Source organism: Lithobates pipiens, unplaced genomic scaffold, assembly GCF_037356315.1.
Source record: "Lithobates pipiens isolate NorthernLeopardFrog02 unplaced genomic scaffold, aLitPip1_a1.2 Scaffold_25, whole genome shotgun sequence".
Lineage (NCBI taxonomy): Eukaryota > Metazoa > Chordata > Amphibia > Anura > Ranidae > Lithobates > Lithobates pipiens.
In genome coordinates, this window is record NW_027507787.1 from 220,271,689 (window position 1) to 220,286,361 (window position 14,673).

Consider the following 14,673-nt stretch of genomic DNA (forward strand, 5'->3'; position numbering starts at 1 on the left):
TATATAGAGAGAGAGAGAGAGAGATATATATATAGAGAGAGAGAGAGAGAGATAGATAGATATATATATATAGAGAGAGAGAGATATATATATATATAGAGAGAGAGAGAGAGAGAGATATATATATATATATATATATATATATATATAGAGAGAGAGAGAGAGAGAGAGAGATAGATATATATATATATAGAGAGAGAGAGAGATAGATATATATATATATATAGAGAGAGAGAGAGAGAGAGATAGATATATATATAGAGAGAGAGAGAGAGAAAGATAGAGAGAGATAGATATATATATATAGAGAGAGAGAGAGAGAGATATATATATATATATATATAGAGAGAGAGAGAGAGAGAGAGAGAGAGAGAGAGAGAGAGATATATAGAGAGAGAGATATATATATATATATATATATAGAGAGAGAGAGAGAGAGAGAGAGATATATATATATATATATATATAGAGAGAGAGAGAGATAGATATATATATATATATATATATAGAGAGAGAGAGAGAGAGAGATAGATATATATATATATAGAGAGAGAGAGAGAGAGAGATAGATATATATAGAGAGAGAGAGAGAGAGAGAGAGATAGATATATATAGAGAGAGAGAGAGAGAGAGAGATGTATATATATAGAGAGAGAGAGAAAAAATATACGGTATATATATAATTATAGCTTGTGTGTGTGTTTGTTTTTTTTTTGTTTTTTATAAGTGCCTTTATTTACTGAATTTATTAGGATGCTTTTTGCGTTCAGTGGTGGTGAAAAGTTACAAAGTTGTGGACTGAACTCTGTTATAGAGAGGGTCAAGTTTTGACTTATTTTCGGCCCGTGTGTACCTAGCTTAAAGTGGTTGTAAACCCTTACAACCAACTTTGACCTACAGGTAAGCCTAGATTAAGGCTTACTTGTAGGTCCAAGAAATATCTCCTAAACCTACACGGTTTAGGAGATATTTGCCGAAAGACAGGCACCGCTGTCTACGGCGCATGCGCCGTAGACAGCGGCGCACTGAGCGCGCCGTGGTCAAATGCGATGTGCCGCGAGTGGCGGCTCCCGTGCGCATTCGTGGGAGTGACGGCTTCGCCGAATGACAGAGGCGGAGCAGCGAGACCCACCGAGAAGATGGATGCGCCGGACTACAGGGCACAGCGGTGACTTCGCTGGCTCCTGTGTCAGGTAAGTAACACATAATGGGCTACTATGCGATGCATAGTAGTCCATTATGCTTTACCTTTGCAGGGAATGAAAGAAGAAGTAAACTCATCAGGGTTTACTTCCTCTTTAAGGACTTCAGAGTTGAGTGATTCTCAAGAGCAGTAAATGGCATTTAAGCAGGTTGCCTATTGCAGTTTAGTTTAGTGTTGCCCCAGCCAGGAGGGTTAGAGTTAATTATGTTTTGGGATTTTTCTTGATGGGTTTCTCGAGTCCAACCCATTGGTCCTGTGTTATAATAAAAAGGACAGCAGTCCGGTGTGCCTGCTAATGCACATCTGTCTTTAGGAGCCTCCCGCTGCTTAGTGGGATTGCTGAGATCCACAGACCGCCCCAAAAGATGTCAAACTTGAATACTGTGACTTTGGAATTTGCCAAAAATACTCTAATCTGTGCAGGTGTGCTGGGGCAGCCACAAGCCTTAGGGATTCATTAAGGGAAAGACTGTTGCATTTGCTTGACTGTCATGCTAATTATTTAAGTAAAGCTTTTGTAACTTTCTATTTCCTTGGTCTGAAGTTGCTAAAGTGGTGCAATGCAAGTAACCGGCACACATAGTCGTCAGCTCGGGTCAGTCAAGGCACATTGGGATATGCAGGCACAAGTGGTTACCAAGGGTAATGAAGGTTTCACTAGCAGCCTGTCGTAAGGATGTGTCCGTGGCAGGTGGGATAGCCTCTCTCAGTAAGAGAAATGTTGTTGGCTCTCTCTCCATAAGCTGTCTGTCACCTATAGCCTGTGCACAGGTATGGAAGAGTTAAGTGATGCGCAGTGATGCATGCATGAGATCTGCGCTAGGTGCATGGTGGGACTCCATTCCATTACTGAGAGTGAGGTAGTGGAGATATGCTGAACAAGTGGAGAAGGTGTCGGCTCTGCGTGTCCCTCCTAAATGCAACAGTGATAGTAATGGTGTGTCTTAACATCAAGAGAGTTAACTAGAGTTCAGTCATCTGTTGAAGTTATTCCCTTTGTGCAGGAGAGTGACATGTTCTAGGTGCCTAGCGTAGCCCCAAAGAACCCACCCAAGGGTAGGCCTCTCATGTGACATATGGTGCCCAATGAGGAAGGGAACATGGAGGAGGTACCACCCATCTACCCTTACAGGCATCTTAGTTCTGAGTTCATTGTGACTGCAGGAATGTATACTTTCCCATACGTTTACTGTTCTCAATTACCTGTTCTTGCATTTACCTGTGCATCAAGCTCTTCATTTTTTTGTTTTGTTTTGTCAAAAAGCATAGAAGGCCTCCAATGATTACCATGATCTATATTTTCTTTTTTCCAGGTAGTGCTACAAATAGAAAAGAAATTATTTGATTATTTTAATCAAGATGTTTTTAGAGATAACAATGGCATTGCGGTAAGTCTAATTTATATTGAAGATTTTTTTTTTTAACAAAAAATAAAGTAAGGCCTCCATCTTGACTGCTATACATATGAATAATAACATAAAGTTTACACAGACATTCTACATATATTGCTACTGTTAAAAGGAGTGGTGCCACAAGTAACTAATCCTTTGAAAAACAGCGTAGGAATAAAAACTAATAATCCACAACAGATTAAATTTGACAGTGACCTTAAAAATTTAATAATTGGATAATAAAGTGCAAATAGTGTCCAGTGATATTATATTAAACTCTTCATTCAAAAATAGCACATTCTTTGTGAAGATGTCACACAGTAGTGAATGATTGTTGATTGTGCTCACAACCGATTCATAGAAGAAAAGTGCAGGTCCCTACTCACCGAATGGAGTTGACACTCATTACCTTACGGTAAGAGAGGTCAAATGCGCTGTGCGGTCTTGGTGTCCAGAAGTTGCAGGAACGGCGCTCCATCACTAGCTTGTGGTCCACAGTCCCAGGGAACAGCCTAGAGGAGACACTCTCTCCCACACTAGACGAGATCCAGTCTGCGATCCGGTCTCAGCAATCACAGGCTCCACACACGAGCTCCAGCCACCAGCTCCCTGCTGCTATCCATACTTCAGAGGGACAGCCACATGATATTCAAACGAAAAAGGGCTCATAGTGTAAACCAGTATGACTAATAAAACTTTAAAAAGCAAATACATTCTCAAGCCGGTGGATTAAAAATGAGCTTGCTCCAGAGACTTGGTACATCACATAAAGTTCTCACAAACCCTCCAAGAAATCAGCTAGGATTGCTGTATACCATCTGAAGCTTGATCCAAACACACCATGTGTCCTAGCTTGACATGTTTCGTCATCACAAATGACGTCATCAGAAGATGTTGCCTTATGGGCTTATTAAAGGCATAACATTTTGATGCTGACCTAAGCATGTTTTGGGAAATGTGTACTTTTTTTATTGACTAACATGAAGCCCCAAAAATGCAACATGTGTTTATCCATCCATTGCTTGTGACAGTCACATTTTGTAGAGATGCAGAAACCAGCACTTCCTAGTTAAGGAAAGTTTAGCCATTGCACGTGTTGGAAGTTTTATTTACAACCTTTGGCCCGTCATATTTTTTTTTTTTTAGTGGGAAGAAAGGCACAAAATGATTACTATGCACACAACATCCTTTGTAAATTGTGGCAGGTCCTATAGGCACATGTTTGAGGATGAGCAGATGTTTCACTGCCCAGCTTTCATGGCGACATGCCTTTTGCATGTATGACCAAACATTTAGGGGTCCATTAAAAAAAAGTTATGGCTGTACTGCAGTCATGCCACTTCATACTTCCAAAGCATTGATGATTGGAAGGAGTGTTTTAAAAAATATATATACATTTGCCAGAATGAGGGCATGGTCATGTGACCTTTCAGAGTTTTTTGCACGGAGGGATGCAGAAACCAGTGATGACACTGGCAACAAGACAGCACACTGATCACACTGCAGTGGCGGCTGGCGCTCAAAATTTTTTTTTTTGGGGGGGGGGCACAAACAAACTGAAAAATTTGGAAAAAAACGACATCAATTGGAGCCTCACTGTGCCCATCAAACGCTGCCACTGTGCCCGCCTGTCCTCCATGTTCCTCCGTATCTTTTCCGATCCTCTCCTATAGGCGTTTGGACACATGATATTCACCCATTCACATCCCCTGTCGCTTCAGCCAATCAGGTGATGGATAACAGACCCGAGCACCTGATTGGCGGAGAGGCTGTTCAGTGTTATAAAAGCAAATGGTCATTTGCTTTTCTAACACACTAGGGTAAACTGCGAGCGCCAAGCATGTCGCTCGCAGGTTACCTTTTTTGATGCCTATGGCTCTAATCAGTTGCTTCAAAAACAGCTACCACTGCTGTAGTTAAGGAGCCCAGTGCCCAAAATGGGGGTGGCAGCGACGGCCATAGATAGATTTATGCAATGCATGAATCTATTTATTGGTGAGAGGGGGTGGCTTGGAGAGAGGGCAACTGATGCAGAGGTAACTCAATAAGGATACCACATACTCCATATTATGGAGTTTATTTTATCAATGGGACACACAATGCAGGCCCATGGTATGCATTAGTTTTGTGAAGCATAAACGAATCAGATAGCAATTAACATTTATCTGAGCGTTTGTAGCGTATTCACACACATTCATGTCAATGCCCAGCAATGAACGGATAAGCAGCATGTAACCATTAGTTGGAGTACCATTCAGAATGAATTGTATCGCACGTTTTAGTGCAACAAATACATGTGAGTAGGTCATTAGGTTGCCCACATGCATTACAGTCTGATTATAGATCTCTCAATATTTAGGTCAAAGTGTGCCAATATCACAATATTTTTGCGATCACATGGTATTCAATAGAATAAGGCTACAACATGTGAAAGAATACTTGGAAGAGTTGGTCTAAGTAGAACCATTCCAACAGGCACACAGATGGTGGTACTTTATAGTGGAATAAGTGTAGTACTTATTAGTATTTATCGCACGATTTCAAAGCCGCAGTCAATGTGAACGAGGCCCAAGAGGCGTATTCTTAAAGAGGAATTCCAGGTATGGTATATTTTGCACGTTTTTATTTTTTTGAACAAATGCAAAGCATTCTCTGATTGGAAGAGGTGAAGAGCATGGTGTCAACTCTCCACCTCTCCAACTCAGGCAATCGGAGAACACTTTGCATTCATTAAGGAAACGCAAAGCATCCGTGCTGAGCGACCAATCTTCTGTGTGCAGAATATGTCAGTCCAGCCACTCAGCAGAGGACTCAGAAGCAAGGGGAGATCACTACAATAGTCGCGCCTTAGTGATTTTGAGTTTCCAGGAGAATTGACCAGGGTATATATGGATAGCTTGTGAACACTTCCCAGTATTGCCAAACCAGTCCTTTTCCCCAAAGCTGCAGAGCTGAGCAGGGGCACATTCACCCAATCCTAGGCTACAGAGACAGCCCCCACCCCTTGCATCTGTGTGGCTGCGGGGAAGGGAAAGCCTTTGGAATAGCTCAGGAGGATTTGGGCTCTTGTCCGAACATGCTCGATCTCTTCCCGTGATTGCTGTGTGCTCACCCCACCGCACCTCCTCCCTGACCCAAGGAGCTTGTGGGAATGGTGAGAGAGGATTGCCGGTGGCGATGAGCGCCAGGACATGTAGGTTTGCCACGGCAGCTTCCCTGGGCAACTCAGCAATAAAGAAAACTTCTGTGCCCTCCTGACACCTCAGCCCTGATCCCCCAAGTACCATGCCCTCCTGATACCACACTACCATTTCTTCCTGACCTCTCACACCACGTGCTCTCCTGTCCCCCCCAGTGCCCCACCCCCTTGACACCCCAGACCTCCTGACCCTTCCAGTACCATGCCCCCATACCATGCCCTCCTGACCCCCTTCACTACTGTGCTCTCCTGAGCCCCCCCCCCGGTACTGCACCCCCTTAACCTTCCTGTATCCTGCCCTCCTGACCCCTGCCCTACTTACTACTGACCTCTGTACACTGCCCTACATACTACTGACCTCTCAACACTGCCCTACATACTACTGACCTCTGTACACTGCACTACATACTACTGACCTCTGTACACTGCCCTACATACTACTGACCTCTGTACACTGCCCTACATACTACTGACCTCTGTACACTGCCCTACATACTACTGACCTCTGTACACTGCCCTACATACTACTGACCTCTGTACACTGCCCTACATACTACTGACCTCTGTACACTGCCCTACATACTACTGACCTCTGTACACTGCCCTACATACTACTGACCTCTGTACACTGCCCTACATACTACTGACCTCTGTACACTGCCCTACATACTACTGACCTCTGTACACTGCCCTACCTACTACTGACCTCTGTACACTGCCCTACCTACTATTGAGCCCTGGATTCTGCCCTACCTACTATTGAGCCCTGGATTCTGCCCTACCTACTATTGAGCCCTGGATTCTGCCCTACCTACTACTTACACTGGCCAGAAATCGGAGCAGGTAGCCAGGCCTGAAACTAGTCAAGCAAATCGGCCTGCAGTACCAAATGTTCTGCTTTCATAATGTACACCAGCATCAACCTTGTAGAGGTAACAAATTACTCCCCAGACATGTAAAAAATTGTAATGAAAGTGAATGTTGAGTTGGTCACTGAAGCTTACTTTTAAGGTAGGCTCAGTTTATATCTTTACAGTGGCATTTGTTTTGGTAGATTTTTCTAGGTTTTTTTCATGCCAACTTTTTATCATGGGATTGCTGTTCATTTCTTTAATAAGAAAAATTGATGTCGCATCCTGGTGATCTTTGATCTTTTCCATGTTGTCCAGGTAGCTCTCCACCTCTCCAAGCTTGCCTACCCCTGATGTATAGAGTTATATTGGTCCAAGCTTGACCAATGTAACTATGTACAAATATACCATACCTGGAATTCATCTTCAAAACGGTGAATGTGACGTTCGCCAAACATTCACTGGTGATGAGTCAATCATTGTAACGTTTAAACACATGTACTTGGAAGATTCATCTGTAGTCAGGGTTAAGATTCACTGCTTTATAAATATGCCCGTGAGTGTTCAGGGTTTTATGGATTAGATAAGCGTTATGCCTAACTGTTAGAGGCATTTAGAGATAAAATCCCTGTAATAAATACTACTGCCCCAAGAATATATAGCTGAGGGCATCTGCCACCACGTGCATACGAGGGACCTGTCACCCAGTCTGTCTGACAATTATCTTATATTTATGGCTGCCTGTATTTTCATGTTTAGAAAAATAAAATAAAATAATAATAAAAAGGAACATAAATGTCTTTAGACAGAATGCTTTACAGCTAGGAGCCTGTATCTCTGCTGTATGTTCGATAGCGGCACAGAACCTTCTTGTACAGCCTCAGAAGCCAGAGAAAGATGAATGATATAATGAGCCAGAGGAGATAATCCAATCTTCATGGTCTAGTTAAATACGCAGCACCATGATCGCTAAAAAACAAACTACCTATCTTAAAGGATGAATGTTCCCGGGCCAAATTCAACCCCAAAAAAATCCATTGCATCCTTCATCAAGCACTGATCTTGTACCGGCCTGACAGAAATTTAATTCAAGCTGGCTCCTGAAAATAATTATTGTATTTTAAGAGTAGTAATCATTGGCTGGGACATGATTGAATGTGTCCATGGCTATTGACTTTTGCTATGATATATGGCTAGCTTTAGTCGATATTCCCATCGAAATTGTATAATTAATTATAAGTGGGGCTGTCAGCTCTGCAGGATGGAGTGCCCTGATGAGTATTTGGGAAGATTAAATTTTCCTCCGCTGCAGCGAGGCAAGACTTGGGAATATTCGCAGCGCACTGCTTGTTGGATAAAGATGTTTTTCTGTGTGTTTAGCAACTGCTTGAGCTGAAGATGCATTGATTTTCTGGCCTCTATTTATTTCTATCTGCAGCGTCCCTTCACTAATAGCAGAATTTGTGCAGATGTGACAGGACCTGACAAATATTTATTATCCGCTAACTACTTTATCATTGTCTGTAGAGAGCGTTTTTATTTTTTATATTTTATTTATATATTTCGTTTCATTTCTTTTCCGCCTGTAATTTGGGAGATGGATATCTTTGATACATAAAATAGTTATCACAGTTATAAAAAAAAAAATCTATAATGGAGCTTTTTTTTTTTTTTTCTTAAGCAGAATTGCAGTTTTCATCATAAAACAGTTTAGGATTGTAGTTTGACATTTTCAGTCACTTGCACCGCAGTAGAAATAAGATGATACTTGATGAAGATTGTGTTGTTGTTTTTTTTGTTTTGTTTTTTCAGAAGGGCCAAAGTTGAATACAGTCTTATTGATATTTTCTGTAATATCAGATGTACTAATGGGTTGTAATGTAGTAATAATGTTTAGGAGTTCACAGCTTGGTAAGTATAGTGAATGCGGGCTTTGAAAGGTGATATAATTGGGAAGAGGACAAATGTCCACACCGCCAATTCTTTTCAAATCAAGCTGGTCATAAACTTTACAATCTGATTGTACAGTTCCTGTGCAATCCCCTTTATTTGTATAAATCAAGTGCATATATCTAAACATTCTTTTTGGTTTTGTATCCAGTTGGGGGTGGGTCCTTTGCACTATATAGTGTATGCACATACACACACACACACATACACACACACACATACACACACACATACACACACACATACACACACACACACATACACACACACACACACACACACACACACACACACACACACACACACACACACACACACACACATACACACACACACACACACACACACACACACACACACACACACACACACATTATTTATATACCTTAAGGTGATGTTACAAATTTGATTTTAGATTGTATGGTCTGCTGAAGGATAGAAGTGTTGTTGTTTTTTTTTTTTGTTTGTTTTTTATTGCTGAAGTGTTGCTTCCTTTGATTAGTAAAATGGGAACAGTTCACTGTGCACATATCTTAAAGAGGATCTGCAGTCTCCTCACATAATTTGTAATAAAAACATCTTTGCTATTCTGAAGCTTCCCTCCAACCACTTTGCATATTCTTTTATATACAGTGCCTTGCAAAAGTATTCACCCCTTTTTACTTATTTTGTTACATTAGGCTTTAGTTTTTTAATCTGAATTAAATGTGATGGGTCAGAACACAATAGTCTAAGTTGGTGAAGTAAAATTAGAAAAATATATACATAAAACTAAACTTAATAAATAATAAAAAAAATAATAATAATTAACTTAATAAAATTTAACTTAATAAACTTTATCAGAAATAGAAAAACTGATAATTGGCATATGCGTATGTATTCACCCCATTTGTTATGAAGCCCTTAAAAAGTTCTGGTGCAACCAATTATGTTCAGAAGTCACACAATTAGTGAAATTATGTCCACCTGTGTGCAGTCTGTGTGTCATATTTTTTAGATTGTAAGCTCTAACGAGCAGGACCCTCCGATTCCTCTTGTACCATATTGTAATGTAACTGTAATGTCTGCCCTCATGTTGTATAGCACTGCGCAAACTGTTGGGGCTATATAAAACCTATGTAATAATAAAAATATGATCTATATATATATATATATATATATATCTATATATATATATATATATATATATATCTATATATACACACACACCTTTTTGAAAGGCCCCAGAGGCTGTAACACCTAAGCAAGAGGCACCACTAACCAAACACTGCCATGAAGACCAAGGAACTCTCCAAACAAGTAAGAGACAATGTTGTTGAGAAGTACAAGTCAGGGTTAGGTTATAAAAAAAAAAAAATATTCAAATCTTTGATTCCTAGGAGACTCCCAACATGTAGAGAGGGAAGGTGTTCTGGTCTGATGAGACTAAACGTGAACTTTTTGGCCATCAAAGAAAACCCAACACATCACATCACCCAAAGAACACCATTGTGGCTGCATCATGCTGTGGGGATGTTTTTCAGCAGTCAGGACTGGGAAACTGCTCAGAGTTGAGGGAAAGATGGATGGTGCTAAATACAGGGATATTCTTGAGCAAAACCTGTACCACAAAGGGTGGCTCTACAAAGTATTGACTTTGGGGGGGTGAATAGTTATGCACATTGACTTTTTCTGTTATTTTGCCCTATTTGTTTGCTTCACAATAAAAAAAAAAAATCTTCAAAGTTGTGGGCATGTTCTGTAAAGTAAATGATGCAAAGCCTCAAACAATCCATGTTAATTCCAGGTTGTGAGGCAACAAAAGATGAAAAATGCCAAGGGGGGTGAATACTTTTGCAAGGCACTGTATACTGTGATTCTAGAAACTTAAACTGGGTATAATGGAAAGGGAGTGTACAACAGTCCAATATATGAGAAATGGGAAAGCTTGGAGATTGGTCCCAAACCAGTCGCCCAAAACAAGAGAAAAAACAAAAACAGACCGTCATGGTACTTGTTTTGAGGGACCAGTTGGGAACCGATCTCCTAGCTTTGACATTTATCCTTATAGAGAGTAGTGATGGACGAACGTTTCGCCCGGCGGTCGTTTCGCGGCGAATTTCCGACATTCGCGGTCCGCACGTTCGAACGCCTTTTTCCGTCGTTCGCCGCGGCGGACTTACGTGTTTAATGTATACAAGAACTTTAACCTTTGGTGACACGTTTATCATGTGATACAGGACAGCCAATTGAGACATGACAGCACATGGACACTTGGACATTCCCCCTAACCTATAAATACACCCGATCCGGTGGCCATTTTACATTCTTTCTTCTGTTACGATAGGGACAGGTTCCTGTGTGGAGTAGGGAGAGATAAACCACTAGCTATTTGGTACACAAAAGTTCTTTTCAGGACTGGTATAGGTGTTAGGTGTTGATAGGTTTGCTGTGCTGCTGATTCTTGCAGCAGCCTGAGTGTCTTTTGTTAGTTTAGAGAAAGGGAAAGGACGGTGTATGCTACAGGGACAGCCAGATTAGTCTTTCATCATCATCATCATCATCATTAGCTGTTACTATCAAGGTCCACAAAAGAGCTGTTCCAGTAACCACTAATCGTTCTCTTTTTTTGCCAATTTGTATAGGGACAGGAAGGAAGCAGTGTTGTCAGGCAGTGAGGGTAATTTTAAAGACTTGCTGTTATTATTAGTTCCACAAAGGTTCTTTTCAGGACTGGTATCAGTGGTACAGTAATAGGCTTGTACATGTATAATATTCTTTCTTCCAAATATAGAAAGGATATTATACTTGACTGCTGCCCTTCTGCTGCAGTCTGCTAAACATTCACAACTCACTTGTTCCACAAAAGTTCTTATAAGGACTGGTAACTTGGTATAGGGTGCTACGGTACATAGGCTTGAGTGCGGTACAGTCTGCTGTTCTGTAAGGACCGCTATCGGTCCACAATAGATAGGGTTGACGTGCACCACTGCTGACCGCTGCCCTATACTGCAGCAGTCCTTCAGCGGTATAGGGACTGACGTACAGTCTGCTAATCACTAACACACAACCTGCTTGTTCCACAAAAGTTCTTATAAGGACTGGTAACTTGGTATAGGGTGCTACGGTACATAGGCTTGAGTGCGGTACAGTCTGCTGTTCTGTAAGGACCGCTATCGGTCCACAATAGATAGGGTTGACGTGCACCACTGCTGACCGCTGCCCTATACTGCAGCAGTCCTTCAGCGGTATAGGGACTGACGTACAGTCTGCTAAACACTAATACACAACCTGCTTGGTCCACAAAAGTTCTTATAAGGACTGGTAACTTGGTATAGGGTGCTACGGTACATAGGCTTGAGTGCGGTACAGTCTGCTGTTCTGTAAGGACCGCTATAGGTCCACAATAGATAGGGTTGACGTGCACCACTGCTGACCGCTCACCTATACTGCAGCAGTCCTTCAGCGGTATAGGGACTGACGTACAGTCTGCTAATCACTAACACACAACCTGCTTGTTCCACAAAAGTTCTTATAAGGACTGGTAACTTGGTATAGGGTGCTACGGTACATAGGCTTGAGTGCGGTACAGTCTGCTGTTCTGTAAGGACCGCTATCGGTCCACAATAGATAGGGTTGACGTGCACCACTGCTGACCGCTGCCCTATACTGCAGCAGTCCTTCAGCGGTATAGGGACTGACGTACAGTCTGCTAAACACTAATACACAACCTGCTTGGTCCACAAAAGTTCTTATAAGGACTGGTAACTTGGTATAGGGTGCTACGGTACATAGGCTTGAGTGCGGTACAGTCTGCTGTTCTGTAAGGACCGCTATCGGTCCACAATAGATAGGGTTGACGTGCACCACTGCTGACTGCTGCCCTATACTGCAGCAGTCCTTCATCGGTATAGGGACTAAGAGTTTTGTCACAGGGTCATTTAAAAAATGACAGGCAGAGGAAGAGGCAGGCCCTTCCGCAGGGGTGGTAGGGGTAGGGCAGGAGCAACAGGCTTGAGCCAAAGTGGGAAGTTGCAGAAGGTGCGTTCAATTACTTTAAAGGATGCACCAGACTTGGTTGAGTGGCTCGCTCAGCCTTACTCTTCTGCACCCTCCTCATCCTCTCGATCTGCACCCTCTTCTTCACTCTCTGCTATGTGCACCCCCAAAGACACTACCACCAACAACACGACCACCACCACCACCACCACATACCTTCCGCTTGAGTCACTGGAATTATTTTCCGATCCATATCAAGAGGACATTTCTGATGCGCAGCCACTCTTGGTATTGGATCAGGAAGAGGAGGTAGCAACAAGCGCTACTCAGCAGTCTGACGACAGTACCCAGATCAGCCCAAGGAGGAGGTTGGTCCCCGGTGTTGCTGCCTACTCCGAGATCTCTACTTATAGCGGTGGGGAAGGTGACGTTGATGATGACGTGTCTAGTGATGTCACGTGGGTGCCCACAAGAGAGGAAGAGGAGGGGAGTTCAGAGGGAGATATGGACCAGCAGATAGGGAGGAGAAGCAGGAATAACTTACATTGCACAGGAGGGACAAAGCAGACTGCAAATGTATCAGGAGCGAGTCATCGACCATGTACGGTCACATCTGGCGCTCCCAGGACACCGGCACATGGCTCCGCAGTGTGGGCTTTTTTTAACGTGTCCGCTGCTGACAATAGCGTTGCCATCTGCAATCTTTGCAGTCAACGCGTTAGTCGCGGTAAGCCCAATACTCACCTAGGGACGACCGCCTTAAGAAGGCACATGAGCAGCCATCACCGAGCCCAGTGGGAGCAACGGAACACACAAAGCCACACTGCAGGCTCTCACCGTCCAGCCTCGTCTTCTACTTCTCCTTCTCCTCTCTCCTCACAATTGTCCTCCACTCCACCTTCCATCACGCCAAGCTCACATTTTTCTGCAAAAAGGCAGGCTTCCGTGGGCCTAATGTTTGAGCGTAAAAAAATGATGACGCCGGATAACCCTCTTGCCCAACGGTTGGCGGCTGGCTTGTCAGAACTCATAGCCCGCCAACTACTGCCATATAAACTGGTGGACTCGGAGGCCTTTCGCAAATTTGTGGCCATTGGAACACCACAATGGAAGGTCCCAGGAAGGAAGTATTTCTCAGAGAAGGGCATCCCAGAGCTATATGGCCATGTTCAGCGGCAAGTGAATGTATCTCTGGCACACAGTGTCGGTGCCAAGATACATCTGACCACAGACACGTGGTCTAGCAAACACGGGCAGGGAAGGTATATCAGTTTTACTGCCCACTGGGTGAACCTTCTGACGGCCGTCAAGCATGTAACCCGTGGCACCCGTGTAGATTTGGTTTTACCGCCACGGATTGCATGCAGGCCTGACTCTTCTTCTCCTCCTCCTACTCCATCCTCCTCCCTCTCCTCCTCAGCTGCCTCCTCCTTTTCCGCTGCTAGCGTCTCTTCCGCTGCACCGCCCAAGCTCCCCAGAACCTATTCCACATGCCAGGTGAGACGTTGCCATGCCGTGCTGCGTCTGTTGTGCCTGGAAGCAAAGAGCCACACTGGCCCGGCACTCCTTTCAGCTTTGCGTTCACAGGCAGATGAGTGGCTAACACCGCTCAATTTGACAGTTGGTAAAGTGGTGTGTGACAACGGTGCCAATCTGCTTAGCGCATTGAAACAGGGCAAAATCACGCACGTGCCGTGCATGGCACACGTCTTAAACTTGGTCGTGCAGCGATTCCTTGTCAAATACCCTGGGGTCCAGGACATCTTGCGGCAGGCAAGGAAAATCTCGGCCCATTTCAGAAGATCTTACACGGCCATGGCTCGCCTTGCTGACATTCAGCGGCGACACCATCTGCCGGTCAGACGTCTTATTTGCGATTGCCCGACGCGATGGAACTCAACCTTCTATATGCTTGATAGGCTGCTCCAGCAGAAACGTGCAGTTAACGTCTACCTGTATGAACTCTGCGAAAGAAACGGTTCTGGGGAGCTGGGTTTTTTTTCACCGCGCCAGTGGCTGCTCATGCGCGACACATGCAGACTTCTGCGGCCATTTGAGGAGATCACCAAACTGGTCAGTCGCAGCCATGGCGCCATCAGT

General features: G+C 43.4%; 1 protein-coding gene across 1 annotated transcript in view; it reads left to right on the forward strand.

Annotated features, from left to right (window-relative positions):
• INPP5A (inositol polyphosphate-5-phosphatase A) overlaps window positions 1–14,673 on the forward strand; it is a 633,009-nt gene that overhangs the window by 517,567 nt on the left and 100,769 nt on the right. Inside the window, exon 11 of the mRNA XM_077453801.1 lies at window positions 2,518–2,592. Within this exon, the coding sequence (XP_077309927.1) occupies window positions 2,518–2,592 (75 nt within the window). The remainder of the gene's footprint in view (window positions 1–2,517; window positions 2,593–14,673) is intronic.